Raw genomic sequence first — 15,430 nt, forward strand, 5'->3', positions numbered from 1 at the left:
GCTCTAATTTTAGCAGAACCACCAAGAGAGACCACAGGTGCCCACCACTGGTGTAGCTGAAATGGTGGGTGGGTTGGAGTTTGCCTCAGGAGAAGATTTACTAGTGGTTCCAACAAATGCTACAAGTTTCCACAGGACTTTTACAACAGAGGAAATCTAGTGCACTTCAGGGATGCACACAGGCAAGGAGTTACAGCCTAGTTTTCTGCTCACCCCAGCCCAGCTTCTCCTCACACCCTTAGGTTTCCTGATGGTCAAATGCTCTGCAAAAAGTCTGCAGTGCATGGCAGCAGGGTACCCATGAGCCAGCAGCACAGACAGTGACTGTGCTGGCTCTGCACAGGCTCCCAGGCAGGCAAAGGGTGCTTTTGTCACTGAAATTGTGTCTGGACCTCACAGGGCTATGAGGCTGTTGGGATTCATCCTCAGCACCTGAAGAAGCTTCCTCTTTCCATGAAGTGATGCAGTCTAGATTGTTCACTGCAAGGGTGAGCTCGTTGGTGATGTCTGGTGATGTTACCCACTGGTGATTCATCTCCCAACCAAATGAGCCATTCATGAATGGGAGATTACCAACAGTGACAGATCCTTGGCACACAGCAACAGATCCAGCTGGAGACCTTCCAGAAACTTCTAGGCATTAGGTCAGTGCATGGTCAAAACATGAAAATACAAGATTTATTGTTCTCCTCACTAAGCAGGGAGGCAGATTGCACCAGTTAGATTTTCTTGGTACAAGGTTCCTCCACTGAGTTTGAAAGTTGTGGAGCCAGAGCAGGCAGGGCAGAACTGGATGTGGAGAATCTTCCCTTCTCTTAGTGGGGTCTGAGCAAATCCTTGTTTGCAGCTCTCCAGAGCAGTCAGCTGTAGTGAGGCGTAAATCCTTTGTAAAGCTTCTGGAGCACTTCTCAGCCAGTCATCTCATTACACTGGAAGGTATCCAGGGACTGTTTCAGGAACTCTCATCAATAATGTTTGTTATTAGTCTTGCTCTGAACAACCTCACTCCTTTTCTCTGCAATGAGTAAGTACAGATGTGTGTGTTCACTGACACGCTGTCCTTTTGGGACTGGCTTTAGGTGTGCAAGGGTTTCTGGTGCTCAGCCAGAATTGCTAGACACTGTTGTTTGAACCTAATGCAAGGAGACTTATATCTCCCCTGGGTCCACCTCTCCCCACTTTAGGTAGGCAGTTAAGTGAGAAATTCACTTCCTGTTTTCAATTTAAGGTGCTTTAGAGAAGTAGTTCTGGCTGGTGCAGCTCTGAAAATGGAGCTGGGGAGTCTGTGCCAAGTGCTGGAAAACAGAAGCTCTGAACTCAGAGGGTGAACGAACACCTGTGGAGAGCAGGAGGTGTTGGTGGCCTCTGGGATCAACACTAGCCCTCACCTTAGGAAAAGTGAGTGTGATTATGTCCCTGCAGAGCTGGAAAGGATTAGCCCAGAGGAGAGTCTGCTCCAAACTGGAGCTGTGAAATGCAGCTACTGAATACAGCTGAGAAGAAACCCTCTGAAACCAGGCAGGAACAGGAACCATGACCCTTCATGTTCCTCACCTGTCCACTGGCACCACCACTGTGGGCAGGCACTTCCCACAAGGTTAAGGACTGGCCTTGAGTCATCCAAATATGGTGTTTTCTGGTTTATGAAACATCCATGGCAACACCTCTCCCTTCCCCATTCCAATGAACACATTTAATGAGAAAGCAAAGACAGAGTAGGCTGGCTGTGATGTGCAGTCAAAGGAAACTTAACCTTATTTAAATTTTTGGGGACAAAACTTGTGGTGCTGTGTCTGTAGAGAACTCAGCAGCTCAAGCCACCGTACTAAACTATTAGTTGTGTATTTAATAGTTTGGGTTGATAGTAACTTTGGGTGGGAACCAAAGCCCAAGTTCAATACGTATCCAGTGAAGAATGTACTTTGAGCATTACATCCATTATTCCAAGTGCTGTTTGCTGCATTCCCTGCACTTCAGCTGCCAACTTCCTTGCTCTCCTGCACATTGAATCACAAATGTCTGCAGGCTCTGCCAGAGGAGCTGCAGGAAGACTTGAGGGGAAAGTCATGATGCCACCGTCTCTTGCTGCTGAAACTTGTGACCCCTTTGGCTTGTCAGAGAATGGAGGGGTGTGCCCAGCCCCGGCCTCAGTGCTGGACCAGTCCCCAGGCTGGAGCCAAGTGGTGCTGCCAGGTAACATCCATTTGGCACCAAGACTGCTGCAGTGGGGAACCAAACACTTGGGGTGGAAATCATCAACAAAATGGGCAGAGTGGAGTGCAAGCACCAGCAGCTTGTGCCTCTTCACTCTTTTGTGCAACTGCTGTAACCAGACCATGCTTAATTGCAAGGCCTTTGACACTGTGTCCCACAGCATTCCCTGGAAAAGCTGCAGCCCACAGCAGGGACAGGAGCACTCTTTGTTGGGTTAGGAACTGGCTGGGTGGCCGGCCCAGAGAGCGGTGGTGAGCGGTGCTGCATCCAGCTGGCAGCCAGGCACCACTGGTGTCCCTCAGGGCTCTGTGCTAAGGCCAGTCCTGTTCAATATTTTTACTGATGACATGGATGAGGGGATTGAGTCTTTCATTAGTAAATTTGCAGATGACACCAAGCTGAGCAAGTAGGTAAGGTAGGAGAGCTCTGCAGAGAGACCTGGAACAGCTGGATGGATGGGCAGAGTCCAGTAAGATGAAATTTAATAAATCCAAATGCCAGGTCTCGCACTCTGGCCGCAATAACCCCCTGCAAGACTCTAGGCTGGGGACAGTGTGGCTGGACAGTGCCAGGCAGAAAGGGACCTGGGGGCACTGGCCAACAGCCGGCTGAACATGAGCCAGCAGTGTGCCCTGGTGGCCAAAAGGCCAATGGCATCTTGGCCTGGATCAGGAATGGTGTGGCCAGCAGGAGCAGGGAGCTCATTCTGCCCCTGACCTTGGCACTGCTGAGGTCCCACCTCGAGTGCTGGGTCCAGCTCTGGCCCCTCAATTTGGGAAGGACGTTGAGAGGCTCAAGCACATCCAGAGGAGTCAACGGGACTGGAGAGGGGCTGGGATCACAAACCCTGTGAGGAACGGCTGAGGGAGCTGGGGGTGCTCAGCCTGGAGAAAAGGAGACCCAGGGGTGACCTTATCACCCTCTACAACTCCTGAAAGGTGGCTGTGCTCAGGTGGGGCTGGGCTCTTTCTCCAGGCAGCACTGACAGAACCAGAGCACACATCTCAAGCTGCACCAAGGGAAATTGAGGCTGAGCATCAGGAAAAAGTTTTTTACAGAAAAGGTGATAAAGTTCTGGAATGGCTGCCTGGGAAGGTAGTGGAGTCGCTGTCTCTGGATGTGTTCAAAAAAAGATGGATATGGCACTCAGTGCCATTGTTTTATTTGGGGCATGGGTTAGACTTGATGATCTTAAAGGTCTCTTCCAACCTTGTGATTCTGTGAATTATAGTAAGATGTATCTGTTTGGAGACACAAGTCTCACATCTCATACTAGGTGGGCAAATTCAATTTATATTTACTTTCTCTGCATTTCACACTTAATTGCCCATCTACACTGGCAAGGTGTTTCCAAAACTGGAGACAAACATGAATGTGTAGCTTTTTGGCAGGCTGAAACTATGACATTACCTAATCTGGACAAGCAGGGACAGGAAAAGGAACTCAAATGCAGAGCATCCCAGAATTTAGTAAAGCTTTTTAAAGACTACAAAAGAAATATCCAAAATATAGTGGCACCATTAAGACACGTGTAATATTTTTTCTGTATGTTTGGTGAAAATACCTTCCCTATCCACAGGGAAAAGCAGCACTTGCTCAATGTGTCTTAATTATAACTTCAATAAGTGCTGTATTTTGTGCAAAAAAAATTCCTTCTTGGTCTTGGAAAGATCACTTATGACCAGGCTTGAAGTGTAATCCCTAACAACAGGATTAATTTTTGTTTCTTCTGCTTAGGTCTCAATACCATGGACATAAGCAGTTTTGATGGACAGACCTCAATTGCTCTGGACTGTCACAGTCCTCTCTTAGATCCTGCTTATAAAACACATACAATTTTGTGGGTTAAAGTAAATTTTAGAGCTTTATTGGTCTAAATAAAAAAGTATGAAAGATTTTCACAACAAAACCTGGCTCCCTCCCCAAAGGCTCGAGGAGGTGCCTAGCTGGCTGCAGGGGCTGCAGTCTTCTGGCACAGCCGGGCCAGCAGCCCAGCCATTTGTAACAGGGAGTTCACACCTTCTGCTATCTTCATGTGGGTGTACCCAATTTCCTGGGGACAGAGACATTGTCAAGCCTCCTGTTTACTCCCCCAGTCTGTGTATATTTTACTAATGACCAAACAGAACATACCCCTTACTGCTAAAAGACCAGCTTTGAGTCACTTGTACTTCAGAGAACGTATCTACTCCTATAAACCAACTAAAATGCCTTTTCTTTTTAAAATCAAAGCCTGTATTTCCCAACTTCATTTATAAGAAGCAAGGTAGCTGCATATGAGGTCATATGAGTAATCCTTATCACCAGCTGTTTGTTAACTCTCTGTTAATTTAATATTTCACTATCTTTTGGACTAGAATCAAGCATGCACTTGAAAAACATTTTCAAGGAGTTGAGGCTTTGAAATAACTAATAAATTCAGCACTACATCTGCTATTAATTTTAGCTGATCACTAAAGTGACTTCTGGCACTTCTGTGGGTGTTGAGATGCTAAACTTCAGGTGACTTCTCACTGACAAACTGATGATGCAGTGGGAAATAAAGTAGTAACGAGTCAAAAAGCACTTTCTTTGTTCTAATATACAACATATTTTAAACAGAAACCCCTGAGGCTGCCCCTGATCACATCCTCCTCTTAAAAAGGCCCATAAGGCCCCATCAGGAGCTGAGTTAGTACTAACCTTGATAAATTCCAGTTTCAGATATTCTGGCATTTGAAAGGTCTTACACACACGGAAGATATTGCCAATGACATCTTCTGGAGAGTATCCAAGGCGCCACAGGTGGGCAAGAATCTGTGCAGGCAAGAATAATCCCCCATTTATCTGCCAATTGTGTCAAGGATATTCACTTCTGGAACAGCTGTATATAATTACTGAAATTGAATGTACTATTTACCAGCTGATTTAACCTCAATCATCTAGCAATTAATTTCACTACAACTTCCTTTTTTTGCTTTTCAGCTTATTTATCTGAACAAACTCCTGCCCAAAAGGGATTTAGTTTATCAACTCATCTACATGGTATTGCCCTTATCTTAAAAAACAACACATGTTGTGAATTCCTCAAAGCAAACAAAAAATTTTGTAGAGAAGTAATGCCTGACTATACTGAAGACAAGACATGAAAACTAACCTTGTATGCTTCATCAATATTTGCATTTATGCAGTGTTGTATCATTTCCTTCACCAGCAGAGGATGAGGCTCATCACATACCTGTATCCAAGAGAAATATTACACTTTAAATATCAGAAGACTTTGCATTAAACTTCTGGTATTTTCACCAAGTTTCTGTGGAGCTGAAGTACTGAATCAGAAATATTCCATAATACAGACTAAATTTTAAATAATCTGACTTTTCAGATTCTTCTATATTGTGATTCTGTAGTTCTTCTTCTATATGGCAGACCCAACAGCATGAAATAAGAAAGCAATAGATTCCCAAGTTATCACTGAAATTTCCCTGTAGTTATTGGATTTATGTGCTTTGAGAGAGCTGTGAAGGTCTCAGACATGACACTAGGGATGTCTTTTCAAAATGCACATGGGCTACTTAAAATCTAATACTGTAACTGCTACATACACAGGGCTGTCTGCAAACTAGCAGAAAGGCTTATGTGTCCAATGGAATCTCACACAGCCACAGGGCTAAACTTCTGGCAAAACCGTTTTCAGCCATTACTGACCTTAAAGACATTTTCACTGTTTATAAAGCCAAATCCAGAGTATGTGGACTGTAAGTTGTTTAATGCCTGTAAAAGAAAAAATAAGATTAATTTATTTTCTGGAGTGCTCTACTTCTCACCCCCTCCTCAGGATGAAATGCACTTCAGGAAATGATGCCAAATAAGCAGTTTTCCATTAAACAACAGGAAAAAAAATCACAAATTTATGCTGACTTTATTTCCTCAAACAAATTTGGTATCCATTTCCCACCAACTCAGTTTTAAGGAGCATTTTAAACCCTCACAAAATCAAATAGTTCAGTTACTTTTGGGCCACAAGTCATATCCTCCTTTGCTTTACCTCTCCAGAGAGAAATCCTTGAGAGCTGCAATTCAAAAGGTTTTTTTGCTTTAACCAGAAGCCTTTGTTTTATTGCCTTTCTCCTTTTACCTGTCTCATATCACCTTGGGCTGTGAAGATAATGGCTTCTAGTCCATCGTCTGTATATGCTACATCTTCTTTCTCCACAATTTTCAGTAGCCTGGCAAGTATTTGTGCATCTGTCAGCTTGGTGTAACGCAGCACTGCACAGCGAGACTGAATAGGTTCTGAGGACAGAGATGTGTAATTAGCTTCTCTCTCTTTTTCTCAAAAAAACCCACAACCAAACACACATCTTCATTTCAGTTTCCAACAATTTTTATGCCTTTTAAAGAAAAAGGGACATGTAAGCTCCAAGCAGAACACAGCCTCTCCTTAAGCACATACAATTGTTACAGTTCTTCCCTTGAGCTCAAACATGCTAATGGAGTTTGCTCAGATGTGTGGAAATATATAAATATTATATATAATATATATAATATATATAATATATAAAGCTCAGCTTCCTCTGTTCTCCTGGATTCCTGAATATAGATGTTTATCACATTATTTTTTCAAGAGAAGTCTAAGGTGCAATGTGTTCACCTATAGGCAAACTTCAGATTATGATTCAGAAATGACTAAAGAGTTTCAATACATCAAACATCCTAAACTGTGCAAGAGTTGGATGCAGATTAAGCCTAAAGCATGAGAAATCTGCTTCTGCAGTCACATATGGCACTATCTATCAAAGATGACTGCTCTGAGGGTTCCCTGACTACACAAATAAACTCTTTTATCTGCTGAAGTATAGGTGGCTCGATTTTTCAGAAGTTCCATGCTTTCTTGCAACAAGCTGGATCAAGCTATTTCTGGAAGCTGCCTTGGAAGTTAGCCAGCAGTATGGAGAACATATGACAGGGACACCCAGGAAGCAGTAGCACTTACCTATGATTTTGTCAGAGGCATTGCACGCCAGTGCAAAGCGTGTTGTTTTGGAATAAATTTCCATTGTTCTTCTCAAGGCTTGCTGTGCACCATCTGTCATGCTGAGGGGAGACAAGGAGTTAGGGCAGATTTTGCCCTTCCCTCACTCACAGGTGTAGCCTAAGAACTATTTTCACACAAGCTTCAGAGTTTACTGATATTAAGCTGTGCTTTGTAATATTCTGGTTTGATAAATAAACTAAGCAGCTTTTCTAGTCATGTGAATAAACCACCCTGTAACACAGGCAGTCCATAACATGCAAAATGAAATCATTAAGAACACTGCTAAGAATATGGAGGAGAAGAATGACCCTTTTTCATCCAGTGAAATTCTCTACATGAGCCAAATTCTGTCCAAAGAGAAGGAATCACAGAATTACAATGTGGTTTGGGTTGGAAGGGATCTTAAAGCTCATCCAGTTCCAACCCTCTGCCATGGACAGGGACACCTTCCATGAGATCAGGTTGCCCCAAGCCCTGTCCAACCTGGCCTTGAACAGTTCCAGGGATGGGGCATCTTTCCAGTAAACTGCTCTGTTTCCTAACCAGAGCATTCCATGTCAATATTCAGCATCTCTTTTGAAGCAATGATCTCTTCTTGCTGTGAGTACTCCCATAAGATCACAGTTCAATCCATACTCATTTCCTAACAAATTATTTTGAACAGCTTGATAGAAACACTCAATACTGTCCAAGACTGGAGCTCTACAGACAGGAGAGATGCAGCACATTTCACACAGGAGCTGACGTCAAGTAAAAGCAACATACCTGTCTGCTTCATCAAGGATGATTATTTTATGCCGACCTTTTGGAAGTGTGACCTTTTGCTGGGCAAACATTTTGATTTTGTTTCTTACAACATCAATGCCTCTGGAAAAATAATTCAATTGATTTATGATAAGTGAAAATACAGAATAGATTTTTTTTTAGCAGCCACAGCAGCTGAAGTGCTGCTGGTTCTACCACTGTTTGTTCCTGCCCCTTCAGCTGTTTCAGCACAGCTGCTGTGGAACCACGCTTCAAGCCAGACTGTCCAACTGATTTGAATTCAAGCAACAACACTCCTTGGTTTTGGGGGTCTTGAAGAAAATAATTTAACAGTAGCAATATAAATATACACAAAGCCAGTAACCTTACTTGCAGTACCACCACAAAATGACTTATGTTTGGCACAAGGATAATAAATAAACAAAGGCAGAAGCATTTAAGATTGCTTTGCCAGTTCTTCCCACAGCCCCAGTTGTAGCTCAGAAGAGTTTAAGAAAAGCAGCTGGATAGAATGAAACATATCAACACAACACAGACACTTTCCTAGAGAGAGTCTGTTCAAAGACCTACTTTTATTAAGAAAGGATTTTACTTTTTTGCTCTGTTTACAAAAAGAATGTTGTGATGCTGTAGTTCTTCTATAAGTGAAACTACCAGGGTAGGTAAAGTGTAAACCCACCAGGAAATGTCAGAATATTTCAGGATGGGTCTGAACAGAACTTGGGAAATATAATCAGCCCTTAGTGCCTGATCCTTGGAGTACAGTCAGTGTCCTCTACACACCCAACACCCTGATTCTACATTTTAATCCTCAGCTGCCCTTATAACCCTAATTTCTCTCACTCTAAGCACTGAAGAGTTTGACTATAAACAACATATTCACTTTTCATTCTTGAATCCTCATGAATGCAGTGGGAAGCGTAACTCACATAAATTTGAGGAAAAAAAGTACCATTATGATTCTGCACTCTATCTGTTTATATTTTCACATATTAAAGTATCTATAAAGTTTATAAAACATCAAGAAATACTATCTGTGTTGATGGGTGAACACCAAAGATTGCCTAACTTTTAGGAAAGAATGCACTAAAATAAATATATAGCATTAAGCCTATCAAATTGGCCTCTGTTTAATGGAAACTTGCTTCCTCATTAAAAATTTGGTGAGGTTTATTCATTCTCACCTGTCATTTGAGGCATTCAGCTCCAGAACAGCATCCTTTAATGCAGGACCAAGCAGAGCACGAGCCAAACACAGGATACTGGTGGTTTTACCTGTTCCTGGAGGGCCCTAAAAATGTGACAGTGCAACAATTGCTGGTAAGTTTAATGAAATTTTCTAAGCAGTGCTCTCTACAAATCTCCTCAGTCATGAAAAAGGCTGCAAAGGAGGAACTTCAGAGAACACATCAGCCAGGAAGCTGTGCCTGAGCTCAGGATGGTGCCCACAGCAGAGGAGATATGCTGCAGGGAGAAGCACAGGATGTGTTGCAGCAGGCACCTGAGGTAGATTTAAATTTGTTTCCCTGTCTATCCTGCCAAGAACATTGCTCCAAAACCACACAACCAACATCTCCCTCACCAGTACGCTCAGGCACAAAGCCAGTCTGTACTGGGAGGCCATCCCGGCTAGATTTCAAATCCAGGACCAACACTGAAATACAACACAGCAATACTCACAGCAATTATAATATTTGGTACATTCCCCTCTTTTGCAAAGACCTAAGAAAGAATGATAAAAAAAATATATAAGACAATAAAAAATAGTTTCCATTCTGTTCTATTTTAGCATCAGAAACAAGCTTATTTTTCCCCCTCCTATTTTAATTTTTTGAACTTCACTGCTTTCATTGTTTTTTAAATTGAACTGTTAGAAATCAGCCTATAGAATAATATGGAAATATTTAAAAGCACTTAATGCCACAGGTCTTTAGTACTCTTGCCTTTCCTTTGCATCTGTTTTAATTACATACTTGCCAGTATAATCTTTCTGCTAACAAATACTGTGTTCACAGATTAATTTGTTGTAGAATTATAGAATCCTGGAATAGTTAGAATTGGAAGAGACCTTAAAATCCATCTCATTCCAACACCCTGCCTTGGACAGGGACACCTTCCACTAGACCAGGTTGCTCCAAGCCCCATCCAACATAATCTTGGAGACTTTCAGGGAAGAATTGGTATGGCAAACATTTCTTTTCCAAAAAAACCCGATTATATTTCTTTCTGTTGTTATACAAATGATATTTGTTAATTGAAACAGGATTGTTGTAACAGCTACGAATTCTCTAAACTGTATCAAATGTTCAATTTAAACATCCCAATTGAAGAAGGCATATTTCCTTACACACCACTAAAATATAATGTACAACTTGTAATTTTTTAAGTAAATCAGGAAGCTTTCTTCTACATGCTCAAGAATGGATGTAAAAATACAATAGTGGATCTATACAAAAATATGTTTTATTGAGATAATCTGCAAAAAGATACAGGAACAGCTACACACCTCCAACCTGCTCACAGTATCTTCATTTCCAACTATTTCAGACAGTTTCATGGGTCTGTATTTTTCCACCCTGTAAAAGTAAAACTCCACACACTTCACCACATCTAATAACACTTTAATTGAGCCTTAGAGTGATGGACAAGGAGGATTATGCTAAAAGAGCACAGGACAGAGATGGCTGGACATGATTTCAGTGCAAGTGCTGCAGGGTGGGTGTCATTGCCACACACACAGCATTCCACAGCACTAATCGCTGACTCAGAATGGTTTGGGTTGGAAAGGACCTCAAAGCCCATCTCACTGCAGCCATGGGCAGGGACACGTCCCACTGGGCCAGGCTGCTCCAGGTCCAACCTGGCCTTGGACACTCCCAAGGATGGGGCAGCCACAGCTGCTCTGGGCAACCTGTGCCACCCTGACAGGTTTTACCTCCAGGGGTACAAAAATGCAAAAGGAGGGGAAAAATGCTCAACTCAAACAGGAATTCGGTGCCTCAGTCTGAGGTAAGAAGCCATCCTGTGTGTTGTCCCCATGGTCAGCACAGTGCAGGGCTGGCTTTCTCTGCATTACAGAGGAAAACAATGGGGTTTTCTTCACTATTCATTTCTGGAACTATTCCAGGCCAGGTTGGTCGGGGTTGGCATCAACCTGGTTTAGTGCATGTTGTCCCTGCCCATGGCAGGAGCCTGGAACGCGACGGCCTTTAAGGTCCCTTCCAAGCCAAACCATACAGTGATTCCTGCCCTGGCAACTGACGGGGCAGGTCACAGGGCAGAGACCCCCGGTTCCGAGCCAGACTGAGCTCCTGCACGGCGGCGGGCACCGGGGAACAGCTCTGAACGTATGAGTATGGGTATGGGTATGAGTATGAGTATGGGTATGAGTATGGGTCTGGGTCTGGCCGGGTCCCCTCAGCCGCCACGGTCCCCTCAGCCGCCACCCCCCCCACCCTTCCCGCCACCAGCGCCCCGCCCTCACCCCATTGGCTCAGCCCCACACAGTCCCGCCTCCCTCCCCGCTCTGCACCAATCACCGCCCGCCCCTCGCCCCGCCCCGCCCCTCGGCCGGGCGGTGATGGCGGCCGCGCTCCCTGCCCGCTGTCCCCCCTCACCATGGCAGCTCGTAGTGGCCGCTGCCGCCGCCGGGCGCGGCCCCCGCGGGGTCGGTGGGTCCCCGCTTCTCGCCTGCCGACGGCCCGGCCTTCTCGTCTTCCGCCATATCCACGTCCATGGTGGCGCAGCTGGTGCTCCGGGCCCGTCTCCCTGTTGCCGCCGCCTCCGTGAGGGGAGGGAGGGAGGGTGGCGTTGCCGGCCCGCCTCCGGGGCGGGCCGCTGAAGGCAGCCGAGATGTTCGCTCTGCGGCCGGGCTGAGCACCCTGCGGCCGGGCTGTGCCCTCTCCAGCCTGGCTGTGCCCTCTCCAGCTGGCCTCCGCCTGCTGTGGCTGCCCAGCGAGGCGGGGAGCCGGCAGCCCGGGGTGCCGTGATGGCCGGGCCGTGCCGGGACTGTTGGTGAGGGGAGGCCGCTCGCAGCTCGGCTGGGTGGGCTTGTGCTTGGACTCGCTGGGCTTCCTGCCCTCTACTGCGTGTTAAAATAGTAACAACAATAACATGTCTGCATTTCAGGGGTCTAAAACTTTGTTTTTTCTATCTGCCTCTATTTCCTTCCTCCCCTCCCCAAAATGAAAACAACAGAAGATGAATGGCAAAATACTGCAAGCAGTTATGTTATAGTTGGGGGATGATTCTGGCTCTATTTAACATATATAATGTATACAGGTTGCCTAGGTGTGAAAAACACCAATCACTTGGTTTTTAAAATTTTAGGTTTAATAATAATAAAATGGTTATAAAAATAATAATATAATTAGAGTAATAAAGTTTAGAGTTAGGACAATTACAAGATAATAAAAAGCAATGAATTATGGACGTTTGGATGCTCTCGGACATAAGTAACGAAAAGCATGCCTTGTGAACAAAGGAATAACCTTAAAAGCAATAGCCTGTTGCATATTCATATATCTCACACATGATGCATAAATTCCTTGCAAATTAAGAGCTTTCCTAGTTTTTTGTCAACTTCTTCTCGTTAATCCTGTTGGTTCTACACAGACGGAGAGAAGGTGGAAGAATGTCTTTTTTGATAAGGAGGCAGTAACTTTTTATGGGCTCCCTTCACTGACATCTGTGTGAAGCATTTCTTGATTATCTCATCTTCTTGCTTGAGCTTGTAACAAATCTTATATCACAGAGTTTCTATTTTAACATTATGTCGTAACCTAAAACTACATTTAACACACTACTTAAGAGAATTAATACAGCATAATTTTCTAGCATTACACATATAATGTTCATTGTAACATTTGCAAAAAGCCAATCATAAAATATGCATTTTTCACACTAGGGAAGCTCTGGCTGTCCTGTTCCTGAAAATGTTCAAGGGCAGGTTGGATGGACTTGGAGCAATCTTGTCTACTGAAAAGTGTCCCCATGGCAGAGGGTGGAATGAAATGAGCTTTAAGATCTTCTCCAACCCAAACCATTCTGAGATTCTATAATTCTAAATGTTCTTTTCCAGGTTAAGTAAAGATGGGTCAAGACTTTTTTTTCTTAATTTATAATTTTGATGAGGTGTTATGGTACCAAGCTCATTGGTACCCCTAGATGCTACCAGCCCCTGACAGAGAGCTGGGTTGTTGATTCTGTAGCATTAGAATTTGGAAATCAGTACTGATTTTCAACCTCAGTAGTTACGGGGGGCCTTGGTACATCTTTCAGCTCTGTTTATGCTCCAAATAATTAATGACGTTTGTGTTAGCTCAGTGCACAGAGCATCTGTCCTTCAGTCTGGGCCCTGATTCCTTGTGAAGTGTTTCTAATTTAAGATTGGTGTGAGGCAGGAACTCATAACTAACCATATTTGCAGCTCAGTGTGAGCAGTGATGCTCCTCTGAGGGAGTAACTTCCTCTTACTCATCACAGCATTTGTATTGTTGTGTTTCTGTCAGTGCTTGTTATTGGTATTTTGAGGCTGACATATGAGCATTTGCCTTCAGCCTGTAAAACTCATTCTGCCTATGGCCTGACAGTGATGGAGTTTAATGAGTTTCTCCTAAGACTCTAAAACTCTGGAGGGTGAAGTTTCTGTTTTGCAAAGTGCAGTCTCATATCTGAGTTTTTATGGTAAGTGCTTTAGTCTTGTTTTGCACATTGTTTTTATTAATAGCTGTGGTAGTTCCTAGTGGCTCTGGGATAACTGTTATGTAAGGTAAAACTGGAAGTGTTCTGCATCCTTCATGTGCCTGGCTGAGTTAACTTCACCAGTGGATTGACCACCTCCATTGGAGCTAAAGAAGATAATTAAATATCACCACAATTACATGGCATATGAAGGGGAGAGTTGGCTTTTTTTTTTTTTTTTTTTTTTTTTTTGGTGTTTTAACTGCTTGTTCCTGTAATTCTCAAACTCACTCTGTTACTCTTGTCTGTAGATTTCATTTTCTGTGGTGCTCATCAGAACCCAACATGAGACAGCGAAATACTGTTGGACATAGCAGCCTGTCAGTGCAGCAGCCTGGATATGCTTTGATTTCTTGCCAAATTAAACAGTAGTTCTGCTCTTAGGAAGTTCCAGCTTCTAGATAAGATATCATTTTCCTGGCTAGCATTAATCCTACCACTCTACATATGGAATTGCTGCTGATAAGCACTCAAAGGACAATAAAAACAGCTAATGATAAGAATTGTTGCAGAGAGCCTGATGACAGATTTTGTGATATGTTTCTGCTATCAATTGAAATGTGGTTTTGAGCATTTTGAGCTCCTCTAAAGAGCTGCAGCCCTAGCGTAGGCAGGAGCTTCTCACAGTGGTTTATCAAGCACAGAACAAGTATTTATTGAAGGCACAACAACATTGCTAGGGATATGTGGCAGGTGGACAAGCACATGTGAGCTGAAATTTTTAAAACCCATCATGTCCCAAAATCGGAACAGTTCTTATTCTAATCTGAAACTTGAGCTCACAGGATACATCCAGAGTTAAATCAATTCTGAATTCAATGCTGAAATAGCAGAACTTTTGATGTGTCATCAGCAATGTTTAAATACATGTGTATGCAGATGTACTGTTATCCTGAAAGGAGAATACTCCTGAATTTAAGATGATTTTTTTCAGACCTTTCTCCCTCACACCCCAAAAGATGTATAGAAAAGCTTACTAAGTACTTGTAATCAGCATAGAGTACAGAGAAAGTTTTTTGCTAGTGGTTTATTCAGCAATGGGTGTGATCCTCTTCAGTGTATTCAAACAGCATCTATTACTAGTAGTGGAGATCCCCATCAGAGAAATAAATCATGACCTTGGGGTTGGCCCAGCAGCAAGGATGTCCCAGCTGCAGATTCTTGAGGTGTAGGGAGCAGATCTACAGATCATACGGAAGCTCCTCTCACACCAGCTCTAGTCCTCATGGGGAAACTAAAGCCCAGCACAACACATTTTGTCAGAGAATTGGGTAAATGCAGAAAGCTGTAGAAAAATAATTGCTGCTTTGCATGCTATTGTTGGTGAAAGTGAATGTGGCTTGTTTGGAGTTTGAACAACAAATTGAAATTAGAAGAGACTAAAAGTGAGGCAGTAGCTGAAGACAGTGGAAAGCAAGAGCGAGGATGATGTGAGGTGTAAAACCCAGAAAGCAATAGAAATAAAGCATGAGAGGAAATTAACTTCAGGCAATTGTTAGTAAAAAGTATGGATCTGTATATTCAGTAATAAAAATTTTTTATATGTGGTTTGGGGACAGAGAGGAGAACCATTTGCTATTCAAGGTTGTTCTGCTTTTGGGTTACATCTGTGAGTTCAGCTTACTGTTGCTGTTAGGGCTAACACTCATGCATGTTATCCTGCAGGTCAGCTCATTGCTACTGGGAGACTCT

The 15,430-nt window shown here is 43.4% G+C and overlaps 1 protein-coding gene across 1 annotated transcript; it reads right to left on the reverse strand.

Annotated features, from left to right (window-relative positions):
* Positions 1-4,050: 4,050 nt before the first annotated feature.
* RFC2 (replication factor C subunit 2) lies at positions 4,051-11,783 on the reverse strand. Its single transcript, XM_021551043.3, has 11 exons — positions 11,614-11,783; positions 10,503-10,572; positions 9,677-9,718; positions 9,181-9,287; positions 7,997-8,098; positions 7,190-7,290; positions 6,332-6,489; positions 5,902-5,967; positions 5,351-5,431; positions 4,897-5,010; positions 4,051-4,267 (listed from the first exon to the last, which is right to left on the reverse strand). The coding sequence occupies exons 1-11, from the start codon at positions 11,730-11,732 to the stop codon at positions 4,157-4,159; spliced, it is 1,071 nt and encodes a 356-aa protein (XP_021406718.2). The 5' UTR covers positions 11,733-11,783; the 3' UTR covers positions 4,051-4,156.
* Positions 11,784-15,430: the final 3,647 nt, after the last annotated feature.

Source organism: Lonchura striata, chromosome 19 (genome assembly GCF_050655825.1).
Source record: "Lonchura striata isolate lonStrDom1 chromosome 19, ASM5065582v1, whole genome shotgun sequence".
Classification (NCBI taxonomy): domain Eukaryota; kingdom Metazoa; phylum Chordata; class Aves; order Passeriformes; family Estrildidae; genus Lonchura; species Lonchura striata.

Excerpts from the sequence above, each read along its gene's own strand:
- RFC2 (XM_021551043.3), bottom strand. The coding sequence starts at position 11,732 with ATGGACGTGGATATGGCGGAAGACGAGAAGGCCGGGCCGTCGGCAGGC. Across the intron at positions 9,288-9,676 it reads TACCAAATATTATAATTGCT|GGCCCTCCAGGAACAGGTAA; the intron begins GTGAGTATTGCT and ends TCACATTTTTAG. Across the intron at positions 7,291-7,996 it reads ATCCTTGATGAAGCAGACAG|CATGACAGATGGTGCACAGC; the intron begins GTATGTTGCTTT and ends GTCTCCCCTCAG.